Source organism: Orycteropus afer, unplaced genomic scaffold, assembly GCF_000298275.1.
Source record: "Orycteropus afer afer isolate SDZICR_OR568_19922 unplaced genomic scaffold, OryAfe1.0 scaffold00121, whole genome shotgun sequence".
NCBI lineage: Eukaryota > Metazoa > Chordata > Mammalia > Tubulidentata > Orycteropodidae > Orycteropus > Orycteropus afer.
This window is the reverse complement of record NW_006921708.1, coordinates 9,040,604-9,056,720: the sequence shown is the minus strand read 5'-3', so window position 1 is coordinate 9,056,720 and position 16,117 is coordinate 9,040,604. Positions and strand designations below refer to the sequence as shown.

General features: G+C 35.5%; 1 protein-coding gene across 1 annotated transcript in view; it reads right to left on the bottom strand.

Moving 5' to 3' along the window:
• Nucleotides 1–6,426: 6,426 nt before the first annotated feature.
• ABCA13 (ATP binding cassette subfamily A member 13) overlaps nucleotides 6,427–16,117 on the bottom strand; it is an 888,443-nt gene continuing 878,752 nt past the window's right edge. The window contains 3 exon segments of the mRNA XM_007944147.1: nucleotides 6,427–6,522; nucleotides 7,153–7,290; nucleotides 8,701–8,806. Of these exon segments, the coding sequence (XP_007942338.1) occupies nucleotides 6,427–6,522; nucleotides 7,153–7,290; nucleotides 8,701–8,806 (340 nt within the window).

The window sequence follows — 16,117 nt, the reverse complement described above, 5'->3', positions numbered from 1 at the left end:
TGGGTTTCAGAAGCAGTATCACTACAGAAGTAGATTGCCCAATTCCTTCTGAGGAGTGGCTGATGGGTTTGAACCATCAGCCTTCTGGTTAACAGTCAAGTGCCTTATGCTACCAGATGAACTATTTTGGTAGAGTAACAGAAGCACAATCCAGAGTGAAATAGACTCAGGAGTGAGTTGGGGATGAGGAATTCATAACAAAGAGAGAGAAAAAAAGTTGTGCAGGGTGAAAAAGAGATGGAGTGGATGTCAGATATGATGGGTTGGATGAGTAATTATGTGTGACTCACTGAGAACCGTATAAAATGGGAACTACTTAAACATCTTGAAAGTTGATAGAAAGGACCAGACTCTAAGGGTGATAACAGATAAATAAGAGAGAAAATAAATCATAAATAGAAGAAAGGTTCCTGAGAAAGGAATGTTCAGATTGTGTAACACAGTTCAACTTCCAAAATTTCATAAGTAAATATTATTAGATATATTTTATGTCATTGTGGAAATTCCTTTCTAATCCTAATTTTTAAAAGATATTTTATGAAATATTTGTTCTGTATGTGACAATTTAATTCTTAACTTTAAATTTCTGATTTTGAACCATCTTTGCATTCCCTTTTTAAGCTATGTTTTAATATGAGCCATATTATATGTACTACTGAATTCTATTTACCAATATTTACTGATTTTTTTTGTATCCATGTCCATGCATATAAAGTGGTTATTTGTCTTTCCTTCTACTTTTGGTCAACTTTTTGTCAAGGTTAAACTACGTTTGTAAAAAGAAACAAATATAACTCCTTTATTTTACTTCTTAAAACAGACTGTATGATACAGACATTATCTCCTTTAATTTGACTCATCCATAAAACCATCTGGCTCTGCTGATTGGAGATGGGGTATGGACAAGGGTTTACTTATGATTAAATTTGACTACCAATTCATTTTCTGCAGACATTATTGTTTCCTTTAGGTATTCTTAATCTAAAAAAATATATATTATTCATTTTATCTGTTTTCAAATATTATGCATATAGTTTTTCATATTATTCTTTTATACCTTCTCATTTCTATGTGCATTACTTCTCTCTTTTCTTCTATAATATTCTATATTCATATAATCTTTCTGTAGAAATTTACTGATATCAGTAGGCTTCTTAAAGAACTTGTGATGATTTCAATAAGAAAAAACTAAAGCTAAAGAAAATAAATTGACTTGGTCAAGATCATGCTTCCAGAGAGTGATAGCATCCATATCTCCTGATCCTCAACCCAGTGCACCTTCCCATGAACCTGGTGCTTTATCATGGAGCTCTGGTAGCATAGTGCCTAAGGCACTTGACTGCTCACCAGAAGGCTGGCGGTTCAAACCCACCAGCCACTCCTCGGAAGGAAGGTTGGGCAATCCTACTTCCGTAGTGATACTGCCTCGAAAACCCAAGGAGGGGTCGCTATGAATCGGGGCCGACTCGACGGCAAACAACAACAACAACAACAACAACTCAGTTCAATGTTTGTTGAGGTAAAAACAGTTCCAAGTGATTATGTCTGGGCAAAGCAAGCATCTTATGACACTGAGTGAAGCTGTGAATAGTTGTGAACCTGTAACTCAACGACAGTCATGGTATCTCACAAGGTTCATATGAACACAGGTCCAGGGTGATTCATAAACAAAATCACAAACCAGGTATATCACTACAATGTGGTGATAGATGGAATTTATCAATACAAAGCCATCCATCCATATAAGACATAAATGTCATAAGAAATATGGTATTAATAGTGTTTACTTCTTATTTAAAAGAAGGATATTCTCATGAATTTCTAGATGTGTTTTACTCACCAGTGAATTTTACTAGGTTTGAGATGTACATTTAAGTCAGTAGATGCCATTTTTCTTTAGGACATTTTAAAGAAAAATGTGATAAATTCACTGATATGATAGTGAAATGTCTCCTTTGTAATGACAAGCAACAGCAAATCATTAAGAAAAATACTTCTGACTTCTTTTACCAATTTGAGACCCATTAATGCAGGAGAAATTTATCCATTAAAAGTCTTTCACTAGGAATCCTCACTATGAGAAAATGACAATGTTATTTATTTAGGCCAGTGAAAAATAGCCATAAAATTCTCTCTTCTTTTTGCATTTGAGTTGACAATAATGTTTCTGAATACAAATGACACCTGCTCTACAGATCTCAATAAAATACTTTTATTCTGAAAATAGTAATACTCTTATATAGATTGCTCAAAGACAGCTGAATAATTTGACATTACCTACTTCACTTGACATATCCAAACATTGAATTCATTCTACTTCCCTGAAAATTTTGTTATGTGTTCCTGTAGCAGAGATGGCTGGCTATCTATCCAGTATTTAATCTATTCTTCTTACACAGAACCAGAATTCTGGGTTCATTTTAAGGTGGCTGAAAGTTTCACTAGACTGTTTTGCAGCTAAAGCCAAATAACTCTTTCTGGACAAAGAAATGTATACCTAAAAATTCAGTTTGGACTGTCAGCAAATTTCTTTAAAAGAGTATGCTTTTATTTCCTTTATAAAATGTGTCTTTATTGTTACTTCAAATATTGTGATATATAGACTTCAATAGCCATCTTGGAAATTAAGGGAAATTCTAAAGATGGCACATACGGGTTCTTGATGAGTATAGGACAATGTCAATAGGCATAGGGTTATAGGTCAACAGTCGCTGCTCATTAAATAATGTTGATTTTCTCCTAATATTTTCATGGCCTCAAATGTCCTTTCTCTTTTCTCTGACCAGGTGGTCACTAACCCATGAAGCCTTTTCTTGTAGCGGCAGAGAAAACAAACCACTCCATAACATATATTGCTTACTGCTTACATGTAGCTCAGCTTTTCATATCTACATTAGTGTGTGCTCCTCAAGGAAGAAGAGTGGGTCTTTTTTTTTTTTTTTTAACTTATCAAGAAAGGAGCTCTGGTAGCATAGTGCCTAAGGCATTTGACTGCTAACCAAAAGGCTGGTGGTTCAAACCCACCAGCCACTCCTCAGAAGGAAGGTTGGGCAATCTACTTCTGTAGTGATACCGCCTTGGAAATCCAAGGAGAGGTCACTAGGAGTTAGGTTCAACTCGATGGCAGTGAGTTTGGTGTTTTCTGGTTTTTATCAGGTTTAGAGTATCCACAATCAGTTTAATTGAAAGAATGGATGCAGATGCAAATAAAGGAACTTGGAATCATTCAAGTGTGTGAAAGAGAATTATAATATAGAATTTAAAAATGTGCACAAAGTAAAAGTCAAAGGTGAAAACAGTCAGTCCTGTCTGGAAATGTAAAATGTTTGTATCAGCACTGGAGGCCCTGGGAGGCATAAATGGCTAAGGGCTCAGCTGCTAACCGAAATGTTACAGGTTTGAGTCTACCCAGAGGTACCTTGGAGGAAAGCCTTGGTGATCTATTTTTAAGAAAATTATCTAATGAAGGCATGTTGTTGTTGTTGTTGTTGTTGTTGTTATGTGCCATCAAGTCGGACCCGACTCACATCGACTTCTCCTTGGGTTTCTGAGGCAGTATCACTACGGAAGTATATTGCCCAACCTTCCTTCCAAGGAGTGGCTGGTGGGTTTGAACTGCCAGCCTTCCGGTTAGCAGTCAAGCACCTTAGGCACTACGCTGCCAGAACTCCATTGAAAGCATGTTGTTGTTGTTATGTGCTGTCAAGTTGGACCGACTCATAGCGACCCCTCCTTGGGTTTCCGAGGTAGTATGACTACGGAAGTAGATTGCCCCATCTTCCTCCCAGGAGTGGCTGGTGGGTTTGAACCACCAGCCTTCTGTTAGCAGTCAAGTGCCTTAAGCACTATGCTACCAGAGCTCCTAATGAAGGCATAGTTCTACTCTAATACACATGGGATCACTATAAATCAGAGTTAATTCAAGAACAACTGGATTGGTTTTGGTTTAGATCCCCATTTGGGTAGAAACATTGACAAATTTGTGATTAAACCAAAGTATTCATGTTATACTCTAGAACACCAAATTGTGTGGGTGGGTGTGGTGTATGTTTTGTAAAAGTTTTGGATTGTTTATATAGAGCTATTTTTCATTTAATATCTACTAAACAAAGGTAACCCTGTCAGCCTCCCCCCACCCTCCTCTTTAGTCTTCTAAAATTATATTTCCTGTTTGTTTTTTTACAAATTTTAATTTCACATGAGGGCTTTAACACATAATCTCTTTAAATATCTAAAGATAAATTATATAATAAAAGCTAGATTACTGGAAGTGGAATAATCACTGTTATCTCTGTCTTATAAAGTACTCTACTCAAATGCTTTTTGTGTCAAGAAGGCAGTTTGTTTAAAAGTTTCAGTTCTGTGACTTTAAGGCAAAAGGTCTTAAAACAATGTTTAACTCCACATATCTGCATGACATATAAATACAATGACATTTTCAACAGTAACATCAGATTTGACCTTTTGTGTCCAATCGTCTGGGATGTCGTTTTTTAGCGCTTTTTTTCCCCCATCTTGTTTATTTTTCAAAGGCAAACCTTGAAGCATAAACTTTAAGAATACAGCAGTTCAAAGACTTAGAGAAAGTAGCTCTAAGAGTAGAACAGAGCAGAGTAAAACACCATTAAATTTAAACCTTTTCAAACTTTAAAATATTTGAAGTAGTTTTATTTCCTCCTTACTTAAATTAAATCAGATCCCTAAAGACACAAATGAAGTTGCAGGAAAATATATTGGCAAAAACGCAATTACATTAAAAAAAATCAGCTTAAATTAAAGCACATCTCATTTATTCACTGCAGCAGAAACATGTTCATGTTTCACAAACTGGTATTTATTGATTCTACAACAATGAGTATATCTTCCATTTTGACAGTAAGATTGTTAGAATTGGGGTATAGAATCCTAATGTTTTACTTTTTTATTGTTGCTTTTAGTTAAGAAAGCATAATTCATGTGATACATGTAAATTAAAATAATTCACACCAAAACTGTTCAATATTGGCTTAGCCTTACAGATTTAAAACTATTTCTGGTATATGCTGGTATTCAGGAAAGATAGATCTTAATGAAATGCTGTTTTAGCAAAGAAATTTCACAAGAAAGTGTTGTCCTTTGATCATAAGCTAGTATTACTTAATAGCTATAATTGGTTAAGATCAAGTTTTCAAAAGAAGTTAGTAGGATGTTAAGAAAATATTAGAAAAAAATATTGGTAAATGTCTGAACCAAAAAAAATGACTGCAAACTATTATCAGTAATAAATACACTGATGTTATTTTACTACCTATAAGATTTAAAATGTCATGTTTAAATAGCCTTTGAGAGGTCTCATCTCAATATTTTAGATCTGAAATACTTGGTAAAGAACAATTCTGAGAAAGATATAATTTTTAGAAGTTGATCAAATACTTGAAATCATGTTTTCTTACTACGTATTTAGCTGATTTTACTTGTATGTCATTAGAAAATATTTTGATATATCCTTAACTCAGTTGTCCTGGAACTCGAATGTACATTAGAATCCTTGGGAGGGCTTGTTTAAACTCAGAATTTCTGACTCTGTATGTCCCAGGTAGGGCCTGAGAATTTTCATTTCTAACAAGCTCCTAGGTGATGCTGGTGCTGCTTATATGAGGATCACCACACTGAGAACCACTGGTTTAGAATAATAATAATAATAAACAAGTTATTAATGTAAATTAAGAAAAATAAAATACATGAGTATTTTTAATCTGTAAGATTCTAGTAAAACTCTGTTATTAATGATACAGAATACCTTGTTCAATTTATTTAAGTTTGCTAGAGGGTTGACTAAAAAGCTTAACTTCTATCAGGGGAAAAAAAAAGTATGTGTTAAACAACAACAAAAAAAGGTCTATTTTTTAATGTCATACCATAAAAAGTTTTGCTTTCAATCATTGAATTTTATTTTAAAAATGTGTAATCATATCTAGTGAAAGATTAAAAATCAGAAAACAAGAGTGTTATATATATACTATCTCCTATACAAATAAGTTAGGAAAGATTTTTATCCTTGGAGTTGTGAGAGCTGTGTTTCTTTAAAATAAAATGAATACTTGATTTTGATGCTCTGTGACAACTTTTCCAGCTCTAAATATATCCTATTGGACAGTGTTAACTCATACATGCCTGTGTCACTAAGAAGTTATTACCTACATTTGCTTAGTAAAGAAAATAAATTTGTTGAAGGAACTCCCTAAAATCTATAGAAAAGAATGACCTGTAAATTTGCTAGTTATTAATTAACTAAGAGTTTCAACATAGAAATTGATGTAGAGAATACAATTAAACTGCCTGTCATGTCTCTTCCAGGTGTCCATAGGTGCATTTGCTTGTTTGATCCTTGAATATATATTTTATTGAGACACAAGGTTTTATTCATAATAACAACTTTTTTAGTGTTTAGACAGGCAGATGCTGAGGTTGGTAACAGTCAGTAGATGATTCTTGAGTAGATTGTGGAATTTGCTGTTGCTCGGTAGCAAAATTAATAAATACCTGAAAGAAACAATGAAAATAACTGTTAATTCATAAGAACACTTGACGTTTTGGTCTCAACATTTATTAGAAGGGACTTTCTTTCAAAGTACTACTCAATCATTCATAAAGCCACAAATCATCAATTCATATCACCCTCTCTTAAAATGCCACAAATGTGGAAATCAATTTAAAACACAGCTCCGGGGATGATATACATTTCTGGAAAATTAATAAATCACCTAAGAATTTGCAATAGCATCTACATAATTTTAGAAAAAAGTTGTGATTTAATTTTACATTTCTGGTACTCTTAATAAACCAAGCACTTATCCTTCCAAAGTTATCAATCATTAAATTAAAGTAGTCTTTTAGGAGATAAGTAAGATAGAGAAGGAACATTTTTTACACTATTAAATATTATCACTAAGAAATTGTAGTCCTGTTGATTATGTACCTTAAGTGGAGAGCATACAGTAAACAAACCTCCTAATATTCACCATCCTTTTCACAATTTAAAAACAAAAACACAAACTGTGGTTAATTAAAAGAAATGATCAAAAAATAATTTGGCTAATTTAACAAAGTGACTAAATTAAATCTCACGAACATACCAAAATGCAAACTACTGAATTATTCAAGGTACTATACCTGTTCCAATGTGGTTTGGTTAATGGAGTAGTGTTTGATATTCAAGAAGTTCTTATTATTCTCTAAAACTTTGAACAAGTCAGCTAAACATCCCCATCTTTTTGGTACATGATATTCCAATAAATTAAGGCGTTGTCCCTAAAAGCCAAAAGTCAATATTTGAATATATCACTAATGAGCAATTATTAAAATTGATTAAAATACACTTAATTGCCTAATAAATGCAGTTTTTTTTTTTTCTAACCATAGCAACCAATTAGGTTTGTGGGTCCATTTTGAGCATCTCTAATAAACACTTATTGATGATAATTTGCCAAGAGGGATATTTCATAAATGATATTCACCTGGATTGAGTTATTGTTTTGCCTCCTATTATGACCCTACATTGCTGCAACCATGGAAAATATATCTTTAAGGGAGTGATGATATGTCAGAGATATTTGATAAGTAGAAAATTAATGTAGTATAAGAGCGATGTTGTGGAGGATAACTGAAGTTGACACTAGGATTTGTGTTCAGCTCTCAGTTGTCCTCAGCTTTGGCTGAGTGACTCTGGGTAAGATATTTAGCTGCTCTGAGCCTCATTTTCATATATGCACAATGAGGATAGCAATATCTATTCTACAAATTTCTTTAGAATGGTACTCAATATGAATATTATAGTGTTTTGCAGAGTGCTCTTTATATTGTAGGATATTGATAAATTTTTGTTAAAATAGACAGGAAATAGTGATTTTATGGACAACAACCTATTGGAAGTTATGATAAACTAGAATTACACAACTATCCAACAGAATTGTACACCATGCTTCTTAAAGTTTAATGTAAATAGGAATCATTTTGTGGCCTTAATATATTATAGATTCTGATTCAGTAGGTTGGGCCCTAACATTCTGCATGTCTAACAAGTTTCTGGATAATGCAGATGCTGCTGGTTCAGTACCACAAGGTTGTAGAAGATTCTGATCCCAAGCATAGAGTTCTTTCTGTGAAATAATGCTGAAACCATCATCTATCACCTTGCAGCAAACACCTTTGTTGTTGTTGTTGTTATGTGCCATCAAGTCAGATCCAACTCACAGCGACCCCTCCTTGGGTTTCCGAGGTGGTACCACTAAGGAAGGAGATTGCCCAACCTTCCTTCTGAGGAGTGGCTGGAGGGTTTGAACCACCAGTCTTCTGGCTAGCAGTTGAATGCCTTAGGCACTATGCTACCAGAGTTCCTGCAAATGCCTTTAAGAAAGTAATTTTTCAATCTTCCATCCTGAACAAAATGCCAAATGTACCACAGATAAGAGGGTTGGTGCCTAATCCCAGTCTACTCTGGGTAATCTCATAAGTGGCGGACAAGGCTCCTCATCCTTAAGAGCTGTCAAGTAACATGAGCTGTCCATGGTATTTTTGGTAGGGAGACATGGCATATATGTAATCATCAAACCAAGAAAATAAGCAGTATTTATTATAGCACTGAATTAAAACAAACAACATACAAGTACATTTATAGATGAAAACGAAGAAGTAATGCTGAATAGTTCTTTTAAGTACTACCTTAAACTGGATTCCTGGGAAATGGAGCTTCAAGCAGTCAAAAATAGTGTGATGTTGATCTTCTCTCTTACAGAGCCAAATCTTCACTGTATAACCATCACCAAACCTGAGAGTTAAATGAAATAAAAATATTGTTACTACTATATTGATCTAAGATGGGTAAGTTCTAAGTTTAAACATTTTAATGTAGAGGGGGAAAAAAAGTAATTATTCTAAATTAATCATTGAGAGTTCTTGGATTCTCAAAATATGAAACTTAAAAAAATCATCATCATCCAAATTATGTAGTTTGCTATAATTTAATTTATACTGACAAAGACACTGATTTTTTTTTTTAATTAGTAAATCTAGAAATGAAAACAAATTCAATAAAAGAACAAAGGCAGATGAAAACTGAACACAAAGTCCTGAGTTAAAGTATGTAAGAAGCTGGATTGGAAACTAGTCTTGAAAACCAAGCCTTCATTTTATTGCTTCAAGGTCCATAAGCATTAGAATATAGCTGGGGAAAGAGGAAAGGAAATGAATAAATAATTTTCCCAGGCTTTTGTTTGTCATGTGAAACACTTGTACTTCAATTGTACAGTCCTGTGACTGGGAGAGAAGTTGACCTGAGAGATATTGTTCCTAAATTTGTGAGGTTGTAGATTGTAATAGTGTCCAAAAGACTACAGAGAAAGTTATATTCATACTATAATCCCATACATAAATCTCTAAAGATTTATGGGACTCCCAGAAACAGGTGGATTTTTTCTACTGGTTTATTGCAGGTGCCTATCATAGTGTTTGTTACATAATAGTATCTCAGTAATGTGTTTCAATTCAATAGTATTGAATAAAGCACAAATACATGAACGTATCAAGATAGTATTTTTTTCTGTTTTTCTCACTGATGTGTCTGTCTCAATGCCTAATAGAGTGCCTAGAAGATATATAGTAGTGAATAGATGAATGAATGACACATCAAAGAGTTAGTCATTCATTTACAAAGCATTGCTGGGGAGAAAATTGTTACACTTAAGTAAATGTCTGCAAGTGAAGTGATCCTAATACTTTTGTGACTAAATAATTTCTCATGTAAATATGTCCATTGAAGACAGAAAATACAAGATAATGTGTCATTGTTTCAATGGCATGGATCACTTCTGTGAACACCTACAGAGCTCCTAGCCCCAGTTCCATTTCACTGTCTCCTGCATTGATTTTAAACTGTCAGTTATTTCCCCCGAGGACTATGTGTGGTTCCAACAACAGCCTCTCATCATTTTGAGTGGGCTGAGAGGTTGATGAGAATACTGATAAAATGTAAATTAAAAGAAACAGATAAACACCTCCTTATATCCTCTATTTAGCTATGTCTAAGATCATGTGGGGAGCTCTGGTAGCATAGTGCTTAAGGCACTTGACTGCTAACCAGAAGTCTGGCGGTTCAAACCCACCAGCCACTCCTCGGAAGGAAGATAGGGCAATCTACTTCCATAGTGATACTACCTTGGAAATCCAAGGAGGGGTTGCTATGAGTCATGACTTGACGGCACATAACAACAACAACAAAGATCATGTGAAGACTGACAAATTGAGTTAGTACAGGAGGTGTGTATTTGGTTGCCATTCTGCTCACTAGTATGTATTAGATACTGTGCTGCTGATTAAAATGTATTATTTCGCTCTATTTTCACCAAATATACCGGGGTGGTTATATATTTCAATTTTTCAAGTAGGTAAGAAATCCACACATAGATATTTCAAGAGGCTTCTGAAGTGGAGGGTGCATTGTTAGAGGAACATCATAACTACTCCACTGAGTTCTCACTTGTGATTGTGAAAAAAGGTGTGTGGTAGTGGTATTTGATAGAAATGGACTTCTGATTTGTGATTATTAATTCTGATGACTTGAAACAATGTAATGTTTGAGCTGGAAACTGACAGTCTGAGTTTGAATCCAGCTCCTCCATGTACTAGACAAATGAACTAGGCAAGTCATTTAAATTTTCTTACCTCATTTGACTCCTCTGGAATATGAGGCTAATAATAATAGCATCCTGATAAGGTTTTTGGAATTCTTGGGTTGTGCAAACAATTATTGTGTCTAGCTGCTAACCAAAAAGTGAAGGCTCAAGTATACTCAGAGGTGCCTTCTAGGAAAGGCCAGGTAATTAACTTCTGAAAAATCAACCACTGAAAACCCTATGGAACACTGTTCTACTCTGACACATATGGGATTGACATGAATAAGAACCAACTTGATGGCAGCTATTGTATATATATACATATGTGTATATGTGTGTGTGTGTGTGTATTTTATAAGGAGCTCTGGTGGCATAGTGCCTAAGACATTTGACTGCTAACCAGAAGATTGGTGGTTCAAACTCACCAGCCACTATGTGGAAGGAAGACTGTGCAATCTATTTCCATAAAGATTTATCACCTTACATATATATGTGTGTGTGTGTGGTGTATGTGTGTGTGTGTGTGTGTGTGTGTGTGTAGGGTTTTTAGAGGATTAAATGAATTAATCTTTGTAAATCACTTTAACGGCTCTTGACTTGTATAAGTGAGTCAGCAAGTGAGTGAATAAATGGATAGATAGATACATAAGTATAATTTAGGTTCTGCATAGGATATTGTCAAAATAGTATAAATACTCTCTTTGGTGTGAAGAAGTTCACAAATTATTGGAGGAACTTAGATGAAAGTGAATGAAGCAATCAGAATCTGAACTGAAGTTCTACATGAAAAACATGATGAGCAGGAACAGTGAATGGAGAGCTAACCTCACATTTCTATGTAGATTAGGATCCAGTTTTATAATTAAAAGAAATAACAGCCCTATGAGTGTGTTTTGCTTGTTGTTGTTGTTGTTATGGTCATGTGCCTTTGAGTCGGACCAGACTCATAGCGACCCCTCCTTGGGTTTCCGAGGCAGTATCAATACAGAAGTAGATTGCCCCATCTTCCTTCCAAGGAGTGGCTGGTGGGTTTGAACCACCAGCCTTCTGGTTAGTAGTCAAGGGCTTTAGCCACTATGCTACCAGCTTAGGGAGTTTGAAAACAAAAAGCATGCTAAATTACAGTAAGTGTCTAATAAATTCGCACTCTAAGCAGGTATGCACATAATATTTAAACTTTTTTTTTCAAAACAAAACTTTACTGAAAATAACAGACTTATAGCTTTACTTTACAGACTCTAAATTACATAGAAAATATTACATCTTTCTTTCTAAAAACACAACTCAAGAGAAAATATACCTAAAATAGTTTGGTACATGTCTCAAGGTCTCTCTAGAATAGTCAACAAGACTTCTGGACATAAAATTACAAAAATATGACAAATTCAGTTATTAAAGAACCATTATAAATTATTAAATGAATTCATGTTGCAAGTATCTAGTTTATATTAGCTTCACTTACAAATGTTTGTTTATAACTACACACGTTTCAATTACCTAAATTCCCTGAAGGATTTATTTGATTCATATACTTCCTACAGTCTGAAATCTTTCAAAGGAGTCAAGGAATCATTCAATTATATATTCATTCATTGATCTCACATTTCTTGATAAGCCATTATGTACACATCATTTGCATAGAAGGTGATTAAATAAAGATAAATAAATAGGATTACCTGTTACTGAAGGTGTTAATAACAAGTATTAAAAACTACATGCATAAATCAATGGTTATATTCATAATATTTTGTAATACTATATTTTTAGTATCATAAACATTAAATTCAATATATGTAATAGAATACATGCAAAATATAATACACATTTATTATATATACATTATGTATTACATATATATATATATATAGACACACACAATGTGTACTTGTGCATACAATTTTGTATATATATATATATACAAAATATATAATATTTTATATTACATAAAGAAGCTCTGGTGGCATAGTGTCTAAGGCATTTGATTGCTAACTAGAAGGATGTAGTTCAAACCCACTAACCCACTAGCTACTCCCAGGAAGACTGGGCAATCTACTTCCATAGAGATACCACCTTGGAAACACAAAGAGGGGTCTCTATGAGTCGAAATTGACACAATGACTGTGAGTTTGGACATTTTTTTAAATTTTATATTACATAAAGCAAGGCAACAGTGATTTGGAACAGATAAGGGAGACCAGAAAGTGAGAGGAGTGGTTTGGAACAAATAAGGGAGACAAACTTGTCTGTCAGTTTGTCATACTGTGGTGGCTTGTGTGTTGCTGTGAGGCTAGAGGCTATGCCACCAGTGTTGCAATGTCAGCAGGGTTACCCATGGTACACAGATTTCAGTGGAGCTTCCAGAATAAGACAGGCTCAGGAGAAGGACGAGACCATTCATTTCTCAAAGAATTGGCCAGTGAAAACCTTATGAATAGCACTGAAACATTGTCTGAAATATTACTGGAAAACTTTATGAGTAGCCCTAAACCACTGTCCGATACAGTGCTGGAAGATAAGCCCATCAGGTTAGAGGGCACTCAGGATATGATTGGAGAAGAGTTGCCTCCTCACAGTACAGCCCACTTCAATGATGTGGATAGAGTAAAGCTTTCAGGACTTCCATATGCTGATGTGGCACAACTCAAAATGAGAAGAAACAGCTACAAACATCCACTAATAATCAGAACATGGAATGTGTGAGGCTAATAATAATAGCATCCTGATAAGGTTTTTGGAATCCTTGGGTTGTGCAAACGATTACTGTGTCTAGCTGCTAACCAAAAAGTGAAGGCTCAAGTATGAATCTAGGAAAATTGGAAGTTCTCAAAAGTGAAACAGAAAAATGAAAAGATCTTGGGCATGAGTGAGCTGAAATGAATAGGCTTTGGCCATTTTGAATCAGACAATCATATGATGTACTATGCCGGGAAGGACAAATTAAGGAGGAATTGGGTGGCATTCATCATCACAAAGAATGATTCAAGATCTATCTGAAGTACAATGCTGTCACTGATTGGATGATATCCATATACCTACAAGGAAGACCAGTTACCACCATTATTCAAATTTATGCACCAAAGCGACAGATGAGGAAGTTGAAGATTTTTACCAACTTCTGCAGTCTTAAATTGACTGAATATGCAATCAAGATGTGTTAATTATCAATGGTGATTAGAATAGAAAAGTTGGAAACAAAGAAGAATCACTGGTATCTGGAAAATATAACCTTGGTTGTAGAGATGTTACTAGAGATCCCATGATAGAATTTTGCAAGTCCAATGATTTGTTCATTGCAAACACGTGTTTTAAACACCACAAATGATGGTTATCCATGTGGACTTTGCCAGAGGGAATACACAGGAATCAGATTGATTATATCTGTGCCAAGAGCCAATGGAGAAGCTCAATATCTTCAGCCAAAATAAGGCCAGTATTGCTTTGGATCAAGGGACTCAGTGCACAGCAAATGAAGTGTGACAATAGGCCTATGCTCATGGAATTCACTGGTCTTACCATGTTCCCCATCGTATTGAAGTAGCTGGCTTGATAGAATGATGGAATGGCCTACGAAAAACACGTTATGGTGCCAAGTGGTGGCAATACCTTGAAGGGTTAGATTAATGTCCTTAAGAAGGCTGTATATGCTCTAAACAAGCATCCAATATATGGTGCTGTTTTTCTTATAGACAGGATTCACAGGTCCAGGAACCAATGAGTGGAAATGGAAATGGTACCACTCACTACTACCCCTATTGACTCACTCAAAAAATTTTTGCTTCCTGTCCCTGTGACCCTATGCTCTGCAGGTCTGGAGGACTTAGTCCCTAAGAAAGGAACACACCTACCTAGAAACAAAATACTGATTGTATTGAACTGGAAGTTAGGAATGTCACCTGGACATTTTGGCTTCCTCATGGCCCTGGATCAACAGACAAAGAAGGGAGTTACTGTACTGTCTGGTGTGATAGACCTTGGCTGTTGTTTTTGTCAGGTGAGGTTGAGTTGTCTCCAACTCGCAGCGACCCTATGCACAGCAAAAAAAAAAACACCACCCGGTCCTGCACCAGCTCCACAATCCTTGCTATACTTGAGCCCATCACTGCTGGTACTGTGTCAGACCATCTCATTGAGGGTTTTCCCCTCTTTCATCAATCCTCCACCTTACCAAGTATGACATCCTTCTCCAGTGAATGGTCCCTTCTGACAAGATGACCAAAGTAAGTGAGATGAAGTCTGGCCATTCTTGCTTCCAAGTCTGGCCATTCTGGCTGCATTTCCTCCAGGACAGATTTGTTAGTTCTTTTAGCAGTCCATGGTACTTTCAGCATTCTTCACCAATACCACAAGTCAAAAGCATTGATCCTTCTTCAGTCTTCCTTATTCATTGTCCCACTCTTACATGCATATGAGGTGATTGAAAATACCATGGCTTGTGCTGAGCGCACTTTAGTACTCAAGGAGACGTCCTTGCCCTTTAGCACCTGAAAGAGGTCCTTTGTAGCCAATTTGCCCAGTTCCATACATCGTCTGATGTGCTGACTGCTGTTTCCATTGGTGTCAATTGTAGAACCAAGGAATGTGAAGTCTTTGACAGTTTCAGTCTTTTCTCCATTTATCGTGATGCTGCTTATTGGTCCAGTTGTGAAGATTTTTGTTTTCTTTATACTGAGATGTAATCCATACTTTAGACTGTAGTCTTCAATCTTCATCAGTAAGTGCTTCAAGTCATCCTCACTTTCAGCAAGCAAAGTTGTGTCATCAATGTATCGCAGGTTGTTTATGATTTTTCCTCCAATCCTGATGCCACATTCTTCATGTAGTACAGATTCTCGGATAATTTGCTCAGCATATAGATTGAAAAAGTATGGTGAAAGGATACAAACCTGATGCACTCCCTTCTTGATTTTAAACTATATAGTGTCCCCTTGTTCTGGTTGAATGACAGCCTCCTAGTCTATGTACAGGTTCCTCATGAGGACAATTAAGTGTTCTGGAATTTTCATTCTTCTCAATGTTATCCATAATTTGTTGTGATCCACACAACCAAATGCTTTTGCATAGTCAATAAAACACAAGTAAACATCTTTCTGGTATCCTTTGCTTTGAGCCAAGATCCATCTGATGTCAGCAATGATATCCCTTGTTCCACATCCTCTTCTGAATCCAGCTTGCACCTCTGGAAGATCTCTGTCAATATATTGCTGCAATCATTTCTGAATTATCTTCAGTAAGATTTTACTTGTATGCAATATTAATGATGTTGTTGTTGTTGTTATACGCCACCAAGTAGGACCTGACTCATAGCGACCCCTCCTTGGGTTTCCGAGGTGGTATCACTACAGAAGTAGATTGCCCGGTCTCCCTAACGATAGTGTTCCATAATTTCCACATTCTATGGGATCACCTTTCTTTAGATTGGGTACAAATATGAATCTTTTCCAGTCAGTTGGCCAATTAGCTGTATTCCA